Source organism: Mustela erminea, chromosome 19, assembly GCF_009829155.1.
Source record: "Mustela erminea isolate mMusErm1 chromosome 19, mMusErm1.Pri, whole genome shotgun sequence".
Lineage (NCBI taxonomy): Eukaryota > Metazoa > Chordata > Mammalia > Carnivora > Mustelidae > Mustela > Mustela erminea.
In genome coordinates this window covers 6,975,609-6,990,956 of record NC_045632.1, presented here as the reverse complement: position 1 = coordinate 6,990,956, position 15,348 = coordinate 6,975,609, and the positions used below count along the sequence as shown (strand labels likewise).

The window sequence follows — 15,348 nt, the reverse complement described above, 5'->3', positions numbered from 1 at the left end:
ATGAGGCTCCCTGCTCAGTGGGCAGTCTGCTTCTCCCTCAACCTTCCCTCCTGCTCATGCTGTCTCTCTCAAATAAATAAACAAAATCTTAAAAAAAAAAAAAATGGTGAGACCTAAGTAAATCCTGTGTTTAAAAGCATTATAATTTCACTTTCCTCTATTTGATAATTAACTCTGGTTATGTAAAATGTTACCTTTGGAAATAGCTGGCTGAAGGGCATTTAGGAAATTTCTGAAATATTCCAGTGTTTGTGATTCTAAACTTATTTCAAATTCAAAACTGATGGTACTTATAACTTGGTTAAACACATCCAAATATTTTGTTATACTATGAAATTAACATATTGCTTCATTTTGAAATACTTCAAGTATTCTATAATAACAAACTTGGAACTAAAGAAATTCTAAAGTTAATTATATAATGACACAGGCATAGAACACTCCTGCACTGTACATATTAAAATTTGATTCATGGTGAGAGTAACGGCCACTATTTAAAATTTATAAAATCAATGACAAGGCAATCAAATATAGCTTAAGTATCCTGTTCTGGATGCTTGTGCAGCGTGCTATCCATTATGTTTAGATGTGACAGAATGCTCTCATTCATCATTTCCCCAAGGCTTCAAGGCTTCTTTCCTCTAAGTTGCCTGATATTTTGCTGAAGTCCACCACATCCAATGTGTTCCTAAGTTATTTCTGTATAGATTTCCTGGCAAATATATTACTCCAAGCCCTACTATATTAATTGCCATAGGAAGTACTTGTCTAGTGTAAACTGACATCTATTGAGGTCTTACTTCCGGGCAAAGGTTTCCCCACAGTTACATTTCTGCCAACTGGAAATACTCATTATCTGTGATGATCACATGATAGGGTCTACTTCCCACTGAAGGCTTTCCTCATCTTTCACATTCATAGAATCTATTTCAATCTACACTTTTTAGATGTATAATGTCCTAAAACATTTTCATCAAGGACGATTGTGAGTTGTTTTGTAAATTTTTTCCTCAATATAAAATATGACACAATTGATTACTCAAGATGATACCATTCTTTGCACTGTTATTTTCATTACATACTATTATCTTGAGGGCCTACAACTGGCAACAGGTTATCCCAAAGTGACTATCTATGAATTCTCTTATGTTTAACAAGGATTGACAAGTGGGCAAAAGCTTTCCCACAATCACTGCATCCATAGGGCCTCTCTCCTGTATGTTTCCTTTGATGAACATTGAGCCCTGACTTTGTAGTGAAGGCTTTCCCACACTCGCTGCATTCATACGGTTTCTCTCCTGTGTGAATTCTCTGATGGGTAATGAGGTCATTTTTACGCAAAGAATATTTTCCACATTCAGGACACGCAAAGGAAGTTTTTCCTGTGTGAAATCTCTGATGTTGTACGAGGCAGGTTTTCTTCCTGAAAGCTTTATCACATTCATTGCATTTGTATGGTTTCTCCCCAGTGTGAGTTTGCTGATGTATACCCAGAGTACTCTTCATGGTGAAGCCCTTTCCACATTCATTGCATATATACGGTTTCTCCCCAGTATGAGTTCGCAAATGGGCAATGAGCATGCTTTTCCCAGTTAAGCCTTTGCCACATTCGTTACATATATAGGGTTTCTCTCCTGTATGAGTGCGCCTATGTACATTGAGATGACTCTTCTCTGTGAAGCCTTTTCCACATTCATTGCATATATAGGGCTTCTCTCCTGTATGAGTTCGTTGATGTCCAATCAGCCGTATCTTTGCTGGAAAGCCTTTCCCACATTCACTGCATATATAAGGTTTCTCTCCTGTGTGAGTGCGTTGATGTACAATCAGACGGTTCTTCACGGTGAAGCCTTTCCCACAATCATTGCATATATATGGCTTCTCTGCAGTATGAGTTCGCTGGTGTACAATGAGATCACTCTTCATGGTAAACCCTTTTCCACATACGCTGCACACATAGGGCTTTTCTCCTGTATGCATTCGCTGATGTCTGATGAGAGGACTCTTCAAGGTGAAGCCTTTTCCACACTCACTGCATGTGTAGGGTTTCTCTCCTGTATGAGATCGCTGATGTACGATCAGACAGTGCTTCACTGAAAAGCCTTTTCCACATTCACTGCACATATACAATTTCTGTTCTGTATGAGTTTGCTGATGTGTGATAAGACTGTTCTTCAAGGTGAAACCTTTCCCACATTCATTGCATATAAAAGGTTTCTCACCAGTATGAGTTCGCTGATGTGCAACAAGACGCCTCTTCTCGATGAAGCCTTTTCCACAGTCACAGCATATATAAGGTTTCTCTCCTGTATGAGTTTTCTGATGTGTAGTGAGACTGAACTTTGTAGAGAAGGCTTTCTCACATAGACTGCATGCATGGGGCTTCTCTCCTGTATGAGTTCGCTGATGATAAATAAGCTGACACTTCTTGATGAACACTTTCCCACATTCGTTACATGTATAAGGCTTCTGTCCCATATGAGTTTTCTGGTGTAAAATGAACTGTGATTTCTTGAAGAATGTTTTGTCACATTCAGTACATTCGTGTTTCAGTCCTGTATGAGTTCTCTGATGTTCAGTTAGCCTGGATTTTCTAGAGAATGCCTTCCCACACAGACTGCATCCATGAGGTTTCTCTCGAGTATGAACTCTCTGATGATCAATGAGCTGAGACACCTTGACAAAGGCTTTCCCACAGTCACCACATACACGGGCTTTCTGCATGTTGTGAATTCTCTGCTGTTTAATGACCTGGGAATTACTGTTGATGGGTTTTACACTTACAGGAAATTTTATTACACCATAAAATTGTTCATGGTTAGTATGAAGACGGGATTTCGCATCTTCATTAAACTCAGAGTTCTTTGAATTATAGTTTATACCCCTGCTTTCAAAACTTAAATTTGATTTTGAAGGCTTTTCACATAAGTCAAATATATCATACTTTTGCTTTAACAGGAAATGACTTTCACTCTGATTAAGAATATTCGCAAATGTATCATGTTCACACCATTGTTCCACACTCTTCTGATTGCTTCGATTTTCCAAGTGACGTTGCAGAGAATCATCAACGTTCCTGATTTCTAAGAGAGAAAAGAACAATGAATCACTCTGTAATCTCTCATAATCTTAGCCTGGAATAAAACTGTTTTAAAAATGCCTTCACATTGGGCGCCTGGGTAGCTCAGTGGGTTAAAGCCTCTGCCTTCCACTTGGGTTGTGATCCCAGGGTCCTGGGATTGAGCCCTGCATTGGGCTCTCTGCTCAGTGGGGAGCCTGCTTCCCTCTGTCTCTGCCTGCCTCTCTGCCTCCTTGTGATCTGTTAAATAAATAAATAAAATCTTTTTAAAAAAATTAAAGAATAAAAAATAAATAAAAATGCCTTCACCTGGGGGTGCCTGGGTGGCTCAGACCATTAAGTGTCTGCCTTCGGCTCAGGTCATGATCTCAGGGTCCTGGGACTGAGCCCCACTTTGGGCTCCACACTCAGCGGGAAGTCTGCTTATCTCTCTTCCTCTGCCCCTCCCCCATTCAAGCTCACTCTCTCAAATAAATAAAATCTTTTTTAAAAATAAATGTTAAAAATAGAAATACCCTAGGGCACCTGGGTGGCTCAGTCGGTTAAGTGGTTGCTTTCGGCTCAGGTCATGATCCCAGGATCCTGGGATCGAGCCCTGCATCAGGCTCCCTGCTTGATGGGCAGCCTGCTTCTCCCTCTCCACCACTAGTGCTCTCTCACTTGCTCTCTCAAATAAATAAAATCTTTAAAAAAAAAAAATAGAACTACCCTATGATACAACAATTGAACTACTAGGTATTTACCCAAAGGATACAAAAATACAGATTTGAAGGGGCACATGCACCCTGATGTTTATAGCAGCATTATTAACAACAGCTAACATATGGAAAGAGCCCACATGTCCACCAACTGATGAATGGATAGAGAAGACGTAATATGCAGACATACACACAGTGGAGTACTACGCAGCCAACAAAAAGAATGAAATCTTGCCTTTTGCAATGAAATGGATGAAGCTACAGTGTATTATGCTAAGTGAAATAATTCAGTCAGAAAAACAAATATCATAAAATTTCACTCATATGTGGAATTTAAGAAACAAATGAACATACAGGAAGATACATGGAACATAGGAAAAAAAAGAGAGAAGCAAACCATAAGCCTCTTAACTACAGAGAACAAACTGAGGGTTTCTGGAGGGAGGGAGGTGGGGGATGGCCTAAATGGGATGGGTACTAAGGAGGACACTTGTGATGAGCACTGGGTGTTGTATGTAAGTGATAAATCACTAAATTCTACTCCTGAAACCAATATTAAACTATATGTTAACTAACTAGAATTTAAATAAAAATTTGGGGAAAAAAGATAAAGAAGATATGGTATACGCAATACGCATACAATGGAATATTGCTAAACCGTAAAAAAGAAGGAAATCTTGCCATTTGCAACAAAATGAATGGATCTAGAGGATATAATACTAAGTGAAATATGTCAGCCAGAGAAAGACAAACACCTTATGATTTTACCCATATGTGGAATTTAAGGAAAAAAACAAGTGAACAAAGCGGTAAGAGACAAACAAAAAAGCAGACTCTTAGAGAGAAGAAACTGATAACTGCCAGAAAGAAGGTGGATAGGAGGATGGGTTAAATAGATAAGGGAGTTAAGAGCAACTTATCTTGATGAGCAGAGAAATACATAGAATTGTTGAATCACTATATTGTGTACCCAAAATGAACATAACACTGTATGTTAATTACACTTCAATAGGAAAAAAAAAAAGAATCAGAGTCAAGGTCTTAAAAAATTAGGGGATATTCCATTTTGCCATTACTTTAGAAACTGGAAAGTAATAATAAATGGCCACAGCCAGTGTCAGGGCGTGATTGACTGGATTACCAAAAAAAAAAAAAAATAAAAGTGAAAACAAAAGCTTTAGGAAAATAAATGCAGTGATAGTATCTAGTAACTAAAGAAAAATATGAATTAGCAAAACCATGAAGGAAATTACTTGAAGCAGACTTAAGTTATGACCTGGTTTGGGTTGGAAATCATGTAGCATGTTAAAAAAGATATTTTCTTATTAATCAAATGACCTTTAAGAAGGGAGCTCAGGGGCACCTGGATGGCTCCGTCAGTTAACCATCCAACTCTTGATGTTTGCTCAGGTCATGATCTCAGGTTGTGATATTAAGCCTTGTGTCAGGCTGTGGAGCCTACTTAAAATTCTCTCTCTACCCCACTCCCCTTCAAAAACGAAGAAACCTCAGCAAGTAGAAAACATGCCAGGATAGGGAGAAATTTAAAATGTGTAGTTGTGTTGAGCTGAAAAAGAACCTAAATTTTTTAAAAAGATGGAGAGAAGATGATTCCTGTTCTCATACACAAAATGTGAAGTCATAGGCTGCTACCAAGAAGATAAAATACATCGAAAGAAAGCAGACTGTATTAAGAGAGAAGCCAATTAGGATGTATGAGAGAAAGGAAAGAGATTAATTCATGGGAATAGAGGAAGCTTTTCAGAGTTATGAGAACTGAGAAGAAAATGAAAACAGAAGTAGGGAGAGAGAACCTCCAGGGTTCTGGTGGGAAAGTGGGGGAGGGGAGCCAAGGAACAACATAAGTGCACAGAAAAACCAGGTTATCATGGAGACAAAGCATCCAAGGTGGGGTTAGATATTATGGAAGGAAATCATTATTTCCTAGTAAGGCAGGTAAGGAAAGTAGTAAGAAGAAAGTAATGAACTTAAAGTTGTTTTCTTCCAGAGAGGCCTGGAAAGTGGAATTTCATTGCAGGAGGGGTGGTAACACAAGCAACAACACTGTGACAGTGGGTGAAGATGAGGAAGATTAGAAAATCCTAGGAGGGAGAGCCTGGCTCAGTCACTGGAGCATGTGACTCTAGATCTCAGTGTTACAAGTTCAAGGCCCATGTTGGGTGTTTAAAATACCCATGTTGGATATTTAAAAACAAAAATCCTTAAAAAAAACTCAAAAAGGGGAGCCTGGGTTGATCAGTAGGTTGAGCCTCCGACTCTTGATTTTGGCTCAGGTCATGATCTTAGGTTGTGGGATCGAGACCTGCGTTAAGATCCTGTGTTCAGCAGGGAGTCTGCTTGACGGTTCTCTCTGCCTCTGCCTCTTCCCGCTCATGCACACTTTCTCTCTAAAAATAAAGAAATAAATCTTTCTAAAAAATAATAAGAGGAGCGCCTGGGTGGCTCAGTGGGTTAAGACTCTGCCTTTGGCTCGGGTCATGATCTCAGGGTCCTGGTATCAAGCCCTGCATTGGGCTCTCTGCTCGGCAGGGAGCCTGCTTCCCCCTCTCTCTCTGCCTGCCTCCCTGCCTACGCATGATCTCTCTCTCTCTCTCTCTGTCAAATAAATAAACAAAATCTCTTTTAAAAATAAATAAATAAACAGGGATCCAAACTCAAAAGAAAAAAAAGGAGCATATTTTCCTCTAAACTTCAACAATGAAAAAGAATTCTCATATGAGAAGAGACATACAGGGACGGCTGCTGATGTTTCCTGACATGGTCACAGTCCTGATGCCTTCTCTGAATGACCTAACACTAATGAGCCGGCCACCTTGCCAGTTCTCACTCACCTGGGCAGATCTGACTGTGCATTTCATCTTCTCTCGTCCAAAATTCTCCTCGCTCCAACTTGGAGAGTGCATCTGGCTTGCTGGCGTGATACCCTGTTCGTGAGAAAAGACAGAAGACTCAGGGGACTGGGGTACATCAAGAAGGGATAATGTTATATTTTAGGAACTAAACAGGTTTCATATCTGTAACATCAAGGCTTTTCTCTCAGAAGATGGGACATTATACAGTCTTGTCTAAGGCAAGAGAAGGATCTGAGGATCTCCCATCTCAGAGTATTAAAGAGTTAAGTAGCTGAGAAAGAAAGAGCCACTGGCAGAGCGCCTGTGAGTCTCACAGGGGAGCTGTCCTCACCCACTGACACCAGGTTCCTATAATTTTCCAACATCATGTCCCGGTACAGGTCCTTCTGAGCAGGGGCCAGGAGCTGCCACTCCTCCCAGGTGAAGTCCACAGCCACATCATCAAAAGTCAGGAATTCCTGTTATAACACAGTTATGTTTAATGAAGTGATATTCTTGTGGTGATATGGAAAAAACAGATAAAGGAAGTTATTCTGCTCATTTCACTATATAGGAAATGGTGGTTTTTATTCTTTAATACATTGTGATAGAAAAAATCTTGTATATTATGTCATGTGCATTCTTCTTTCATTCAATGAACTTGAAAATTTAAGAAAATTTCTGTAGTATGTATCACAAAATCCTCTTGCTAGTGTAGGAATCTATAATCTATATATATTTGAGAGCCTCTTTGCCAATACTGAACTACATAACACTTATAAGCAGACAAATAGTACAGATTTCTAAATGCACCATAAGCATTCGAGCTAACACCAAAACCAGCAGCGAAGAGACTGCAGATAAGACAATACATACTTATTTCAGTGGTTAATAAAATAAACAAAAGAAACTGTATAAAACATGTACAAAGCAAAAGGATTAACAGATGACTAAGCAAAATTTTTTTTTAAAACTATAAAGAACATATTTATGGACACATATGTAAAAAGACAAACATATATGTATGTGTGCATATCATTAGGTAGGGTTAATACCGGAACAGATACAATGAAGAAACAGCTGTAGGAAACACATTTTTACATTTATAAGTAGTAGGGGCAGTTAAGGACCTCACTGACCACAATACCTCTCTGAAAAACCATCAGAGACCTATGTCAACTTCAGACCTACGTGCCATGAAATATTAACATCCCTCAAGGAACCAGTCTGTTTTCTCCTCACACTTGATGCCTGTGATATTGTGATATAAGAAGTTTGTATTTCGTATTCATCTCTGGTTCTTTGCACAAGGTCTCCTAAAGCCCTGGAATTTCCTAAGTGGTTGGGGTGGGAAGGGCATCTTGCATTACTTATAATAAGCTCCTTTCAACCATACCTGAATATATATTAATGAGGTAACACTAGTGGGACCCTAGATACCCTAAGGATATGGCTGGTTGCTAGGGAAACCAACCTACTGATTACAGGGCTGGAACTTTCAGCCCCACCCCAGCTGTCCAGGGAGGGAGAGGGACTGGAGATTGAGATAATCATTAATGGCCAGTGATTTAATCAATTGCCCCTAAATGATGAAACCTCCATAAAAAAACCAACATTCCAAGGGACACTTGGGTGGCTCAGTGGGCTAGGCATCTGACTTTGGCTCAGATCATGATCTCAGGGTTCTGGTATGAGCCCCTCATCCGGTTCACTCAGTGGGGAGTCTGTTTTTCCCTCTCCCTCTGTACCCCCTACCTTGTGCACATATGCACATGCTCTCTCTCTCAAATAAATATTTAAAAACAACAAAAACAACAACACTGACTCACACTACACTACAGGGCTCAGAGAAGTTCCAGGTTGGTGAGCATATAAAGGTGCTGGGAGGGTGGCTTATTTCGAGAAGGCATGGAAGGTCCTTGCTCCTTCTCCCATACTTTGCTCTCGGCTTCTCTTCCATTTGCCTGTTTCAACCTTCTATCCTTTATAATAAATTGGTAATTATAATAAATTTATCCTTTATAATAAATTGGTAAACTGAATTATGTGAGTCACTGTAGTGAATTATCAAAACCAACAAAGGGATTGTGGGAACGGCCTATTTGTAGTCAAGTCAGAAGTACGAGTACTCTGGGCACCAAATTCTTGGCATCTGACATGAGGGAACACTTGTGGAGTATGACAGGAAATCCATGCAGTCAGTGTCAAGATTGAATCAAACTGTAGACAGGTGGTATCTGGAGAGTTGGAGAACTTGTCATTTGTGCACAAAAACACACGTTTGGTGTCAGAAGTGTTGGCAATAGACATATCACAGTAATGCCTACCATGTAACTTACCAAGATTCTCTTGTGATGATTGTCAGAGATATTTGCAGCAAACTGACAGCTCATGTGATCTATAGGGTCTTACACAGTCACATTTATTCATTCCAACATGAATCACAAAGTATGAATCCTATGAAAAATAGGTTCCTGATCCTACTTTGCCCAGTTTTCTCCAGATCCTGCTATTCTCAATTTAAACTTTTCTTTTTAATTGCACTGATCTTTTTTTTTAGTCAATTTCTACAAATCCATTGGGAAATAAAGGAAAGAATAAAAGAGCTCAAAAGTCACCTGGGCCTGGATCATCATCTTTTGATTTGGGGAAATGGCTGCTAACTCGGATGCTCTGTCTTTAGCTCTTCCGGATCAGCTCTAAATTTCTGTTCAAAAATCTCAGTCTCCAGTCAATGGTTTCCCCAGAAATTATGTCATCTAAGTCTTGGAGTCTTCTCCTCCCTTTTCCCTTGATTTGTCTAGTTCCTGGAGAGCCAGCACCTAGAGGTTGAAAAACAAATTACTCTGAGTGGCACATTCTCTTTAGGCCCAGATGTTGTCACTGTTGCTGTGTATTCGCCTTATACCAAGGCCCCAAAAGATCTGTCTTTTTATTAAGCACTCTGGGCCAAGAAAACATAAAATTCAGAATGTTTGGGAAGCACCCTTCTTCTGTAGAGTGGAAGCACTACGACTATCAGAGGGAATGTGGGACAGAGACCCAGAAGAGTGTGATACCCAGTGGCAGAGAACTCCTTAGGTGGATTCATTTTAGGAACGAGGACATACAGACAGTTAAGGTGTACACATTTTAATTTTTAAATTAATTAATTAATTTACTTATAGAAAAAGAGGGAGCAACTGTGAGCACGAGAGAGGCAGAGGGAGAGGGAGAGAGAGAATCCCAAGCAGGATCCATGCACAGAACCGAACCCAACAGAGGACTCAGTCTCATGACTCTGAGATCACAACCTGAGCCAAAACCAAGAGTTGGATACTTAACCAACTGAGCCACCCAGGTGCCCCATTATCTTTTAAATCAGGCATGTCCATCCCCCTCTTCAAAAGTCTTCTTACATCCCAGGCTGCATACATTTTGACTTTGAGAACATCGTGCTAAGCAAATATTAAGCGGGGTCTTATTTAATTTCTCATTACCATCCATTTCTTGATACTTTGTAGAGAATTATAAGTATAAACCTATATAGGATGGTCAGCAAAAATATTCTTTAGAAACAGAACTGAAGGGACGCCTGGGTGGCTCAGTTGGTTGGACGACTGCCTTCGGCTCAGGTCATGATCCCGGAGTCCCGGGATCGAGTCCCGCATCAGGCTCCCAGCTCCATGGGAAGTCTGCTTCGCTCTCTGACCTTCTCCTCGCTCATGCTCTCTCTCACTGTTTCTCTCTCAAATAAATAAATAAAATCTTTAAAAAAAAAAAAAAAAAAGAAATAGAACTGAAATAAAGACATTTTCAGGCAAAAGCAGAGAGAATTGTTCATCAGAAAACCTGTGTCACAGCAAACATGAATGTTCTTCAAGCAAAAGGAAAGGATCCTGGGCGCCTGGGTGGCTCAGTGGGTTAAGCCGCTGCCTTCGGCTCAGGTCATGATCTCAGGGTCCTGGGATCGAGGCCCGCATCGGGCTCTCTGCTCAGCGGGGAGCCTGCTTCCCTCTCTCTCTCTCTGCCTGCCTCTCCATCTACTTGTGATTTCTCTCTGTCAAATAAATAAATAAAATCTTTAAAAAAAAAAAAAAAAAAAAAGGAAAGGATCCACCAACATAAGCAGAGGAGCAAGCGGTCAAGAGAAACAAAACTGGTAAGAGTTTAAGTCTAACTTAGTACCACATGGGGATGCCTGGGTGGCTCAGTTGGTTAAGTGACTGCCTTTGGCTCAGGTTTCCATCCCAGGATCAAGTCCTGCGGTGGGGGGGGGCAGGTTCCTTGTTCAGCAGGAAGCTTGCTTCTCCCTCTGCCTGCCACTGCCCCTGCTTTTGCTCTATCTATCTCGGTCTCTGACAAATAAATAAGTAAAATCTTTTTTTTAAAAAAGGCCAATTATAAATATTCACCTAATATGTCTATATACCTCTTTAGTCAGATGACTGGTTACAACATTTAAATAGAAAAAGTATATATCATCATTTTTTAAAAATTTTTAAGGATTTTATTTATTTATTTGTCAGAGAGAGAGCGCCAGCACAAGCAGGGGGAGCAGCAGGCAGCAGTCAGAGGGAGAAGTAGGCTCTTCGCTGAGCAAGGAGCCTGATGCTGGACTTGATCACTGGGATCATGACCTGAGCTGAACGTAGACGCTTAACCAACTAAGCCACCCAGCTGTCCCTATACCATCATAAACCACAAAGAGGTCAAGGTCAGAGTTAAAGAACAGGACATTTCATGGGAATAATTTAACATCCAATTTAACATTCAAAGTATTGCTAGTAAACTAAAAATCTACTTCTAAGAATTTCTGAAAAGGAAATACTGGCAATAGTGTAGTATTTGATAGGACATTTAGTTTCTTCATTATAGTTTCCATAAGAGCACTTACGTTTTAAATCAGAAAATTATCAGCATTCTATAATTAAAATTGTGTTGCTAGATCATTAATGTAAGCTCATAGCTTTAAAAGTTTTCATATTTCCTGTACCCCTGAAGCAAATAACACATTATATGTTAATAGAAAAAATAAAAAATAAATAAATAAAATAACGAGGAAAAAAGTTTTCATACTTAAAAGAATAAAGACAGAGCAACAAGGGGGAGGCAGGGAGAGAGCAAATTAAATTTTACAAAGCACAAAACCATAAATATGGGGAAATCATCAGCCTTCTTATTCAAATATACTAGATTCCTGCCATCACAGATCACCATTTTAGGTATTTTACTTCACTGCATCTTCAAAACAACCCCTGAGGGAGATTTTGACTTCTTTTTGCTATCAGGGAATCAGACACAGGTCACATCAATCACACAGTGGATTGAAAAATCAGATTCATTTCAGGAGTGCCTGGGTGGTTCAGTCAGTTAAGTGTCTGTCTTCGGTTCAGATCATGATCCTGGAGTTCTGGAATTGAGCCCCTTGTCAGGCTCCCAGCTCAGTGGGGAGTCTGCTTCTCCCTCTCTTTTTGTCCCCACTCCCAGCTTGTGCTCTCTCTCACCGTCTCTCTCAAATAAATGAATAAAATCTTAAAAAAAATTAATAAAAACAAGATTCATTCATTCCAAAATGCACTTTCATTCCACTTCATAGCAGGTCAAGACTATCTGTAAATAAGAAATCTGTCCATTAAGTAAAAAAAGGAAACAAGTAAAAAGCTATTAGAACTCTATTAGTCATGTAATTCCAGAGGCATTTAGAGTAACCATACAGGACGGCAGCTGTCTTTAGAATGCACTGAAACGAACAGAAGGCTGACTCACGATGTGTCCAGGTGGCTCGGGCGGTTAGGCTTCTAACTCTTGATTTTGGCTCAGGTCATGATCTCAGGGTTGTGAGACAGAACCAGTCTCAGGCTCTGTGCTGGTCATAGAGCCTGCGTGGAATTCTCTCTCTCTCCCTCCACCTCTCCCTACCTGTAACAAAAAAGACTGCCTCATGAACAAAGGATGGACAGAGAGTTAGATAACCGGTAGAGCTAGTCTAGTAGGACATTAATGGTAGAATCTAGGTGGTAGGTGTATGGATGGATACTTTAACATTCTTCTGATATTTCTGTATGTTTGAAAATTTTCCATGCTAAAATATTAGGTGGAGAGAAAGATACTGCAATAAGAATTTAGTAGCGTGGCCAAGTAGCAAGTAGATATTTAAAGTTAATTGATCTTGGGACGCCTGGGTGGTTCAGTTGGTTAGGCGGCTGCCTTCGGCTCAGGTCATGATCCCGGCGTCCTGGGATCGAGTCCCACATTGGGCTCCTTGCTTGGCAGGGAGCCTGCTTCTCCCTCTGCCTCTGCTTGCCATTCTGTCTGCCTGTGTTCACTCTCTCTCCCTCTCTCTCTCTGACAAATAAATAAATAAATAAATAAAAAGATTCACCCGTGATTAACACACAAGGATTTAAAAAATAAATAAATAAATAAAGTTAATTGATCTTTTATATTCTAGAAAATTATAAGGAAAAGGGAGTCAGATAGGAATAACACGCTTACAACTGCGATTAAAAAAAAAAAAGTCCACATTGGAGATGAAAGGCAGGGGAACAAATCCATGAGTAAATGCATAATCATGAAATGTCCCCAAAATGATACCTAAACATTTCAAACATTGCACCTTTATACAAACATATGCAAACACTGACTACAAATCCACTCACAATACCACATTAAATTAATCCTGCATTAAAATCATTTGTAAATGTTTATTACATGAAATAAGGGAACACAGAAAATCATTTTACCATTTACATAATTTATCTGGATTATCAATATTAAGCACATAACATGGAAGCCTCAAACTGGAATGTACTAAAATTTAGACAAGGGTTATCCCTTGGGAATACAACTTAATGACAAGAGATGTTATTTTGCTTGTGTCAGACGGAGTCTGAAAAGAAATATCCCAGAGGAATGTGCAGAAATCTTGCAGGACAAAGGAGAAAAGGCTGCATCTTAAACAGGAAACCGCTATGAGGTACGCGGCATCATTCATCTCGCCAGAAACTTTGAAGTTCGACAGTAAGGGATGATGTTGGGGGCCAAAACTAGAGCTTAAGACCTGGGGCTACCGGGCAGAAGGGGGAGGCAAAGGCATCTCGCGTCAGTGGCAGCAGCCAAGCCCCGGGCCTCCAGGCGCAGCCCATTCTCCAGCAGCGGCGCGGACGCTCGGGGCAGCATCCCCGAACCCCGTGAACCCCACAGATCCCTGCACTTGAACCCCGAAACAGGCTTCATCTTCGAGCCCCGAACCAAATGCGCACCATATGCAGCCGTCCCGGACAGTCACCACCCTCCGGCTAGCCATCTCCGAGCCCCAGGGAGTAAACGGCCCCCAGATGGGCCCTCGGCCCCAGGTCGCTGTTCCCCAGAGATCTTCAACCACGAGCCGCGAGAGCGACTCCGGACTGGGGCGAGGGGCGCCACAAGCGCACACGACACACAGCGGTACACCCACCCACGCCCTCCTCCAGCTGGAATCCCCGCCGCGTCATCCCAGGCGGACGCCGACCGCCACTCCTCAGCCATCGCCCACGAACAGCCCCGACACTGACCTGATTTTCGCCACACACCACCACGACCGGCCGGCGCCTGAACTTACTTCGCCGAACTTCGCCCGCGTGGCTCGGCACTGCCGGACGGTGGCCAACAGGGGTCTGAGGCATTTGTTAGAGAAAAGGCAACTGGATCCCGGCTTTTCCGCTGCGGCAACATGGCCGCGCCCGGGCCGTGCCCCCACGGGAGCGGCCATCTTAGATCACGGTCGTACGGGCCGCCGAGGGGCCCCTTCAGTGCCCGCGAGCAGAGACCGTTGGGAAAGTGGAAGGGCTGGTGGGTGCCGGCGGAAGCGCACTGGTGTCTCTAGGCTGAAGCTTAAACCGGACAAAAACAGCGCGGCGGAAATCCCTTTCAGTGAGCCGACTGGAAAATTAAACTTAGATGGCTCCGTTGGCAGTACCCCGTTAAAAGAAAGTGGAGGTATCTGTCCAGCACAGAACTCGCTTGGGGAAAGGCGAACCCATCTACGGAAGCCTCCACCGAGTTTCTAGCAAAAATGGGTTTGAAGAGACTTTTGGACAAAGCAGAAGTTCTGGGCGCACAGGGATGGTGGCCACTGGGAAATAAAAGCGTCGGAACGAGCCAGTTAGGCTTGGGGGCAAGTAATGGGGGGAAAAGGCCACGGCAAGTCATAAAAGGTCAGTGCCCAGGGTGAAAGCTGACCCGAGGACGCAGGCGGATCTTTCCGTGGGTCCAGAGAGGAAGACAGGCTTTGAGGACCGAAGGCCAGAAATAGGGAAGATTGGAGGGAAAGGCTTATGCATGTGAAATTGCCAACTATACTCCAGTTAGTGTATCAACCCATTCCACCATCCATGTATGAGAGCCACTCTCCACATCCTATTATAAGAGGAATAGGAAAAAGACCAACTAATTTTTTAAATAGCTCAATAACAAGCCACTTATTTTTTACAATTGCAAATATCCGGGGCGCCTGGGTGGCTCAGTGGGTTAAAGCCTCTGCCTTTGACTCAGGTCATGATCCCAGGGTCCTGGGATCGAGCCCCACGTCGGGCTCTCTGCTCCGCAGGGAACCTGCTTTCTCCCCTCTCTCTCTGCCTGCCTCTCTGCCTACTTGTGATTTCTCTCTCTCTGTCAAATAAAATTTTTTTAAAAAGTCACTTATAAAATTGCAAATATCCGATTTTTTTAAGTGCATCTAATATTCAAATAAGTGCAA

General features: G+C 41.7%; 1 protein-coding gene across 3 annotated transcripts in view; it reads right to left on the bottom strand.

The window, feature by feature from the left end:
• Window positions 1-51: 51 nt before the first annotated feature.
• The window catches only part of LOC116579136 (zinc finger protein 432-like), a 58,549-nt gene continuing 43,252 nt past the window's right edge, over window positions 52-15,348 (bottom strand). The window contains exons 1-5 of one of the 3 annotated variants that reach the window (XM_032324116.1): window positions 14,212-14,322; window positions 9,248-9,451; window positions 6,982-7,108; window positions 6,630-6,722; window positions 52-3,083 (exon numbers count right to left, since the gene is read on the bottom strand). In XM_032324116.1, coding sequence (XP_032180007.1) covers window positions 1,129-3,083; window positions 6,630-6,722; window positions 6,982-7,108; window positions 9,248-9,265 — 2,193 coding nt within the window. In that variant the 5' untranslated portion in view covers window positions 9,266-9,451; window positions 14,212-14,322 and the 3' untranslated portion in view covers window positions 52-1,128. Of the gene's footprint in view, window positions 3,084-6,629; window positions 6,723-6,981; window positions 7,109-9,247; window positions 9,452-14,164 lie in introns of those variants that run through there. The other 2 variants (XM_032324117.1, XM_032324115.1) reach the window with 2 other exon arrangements.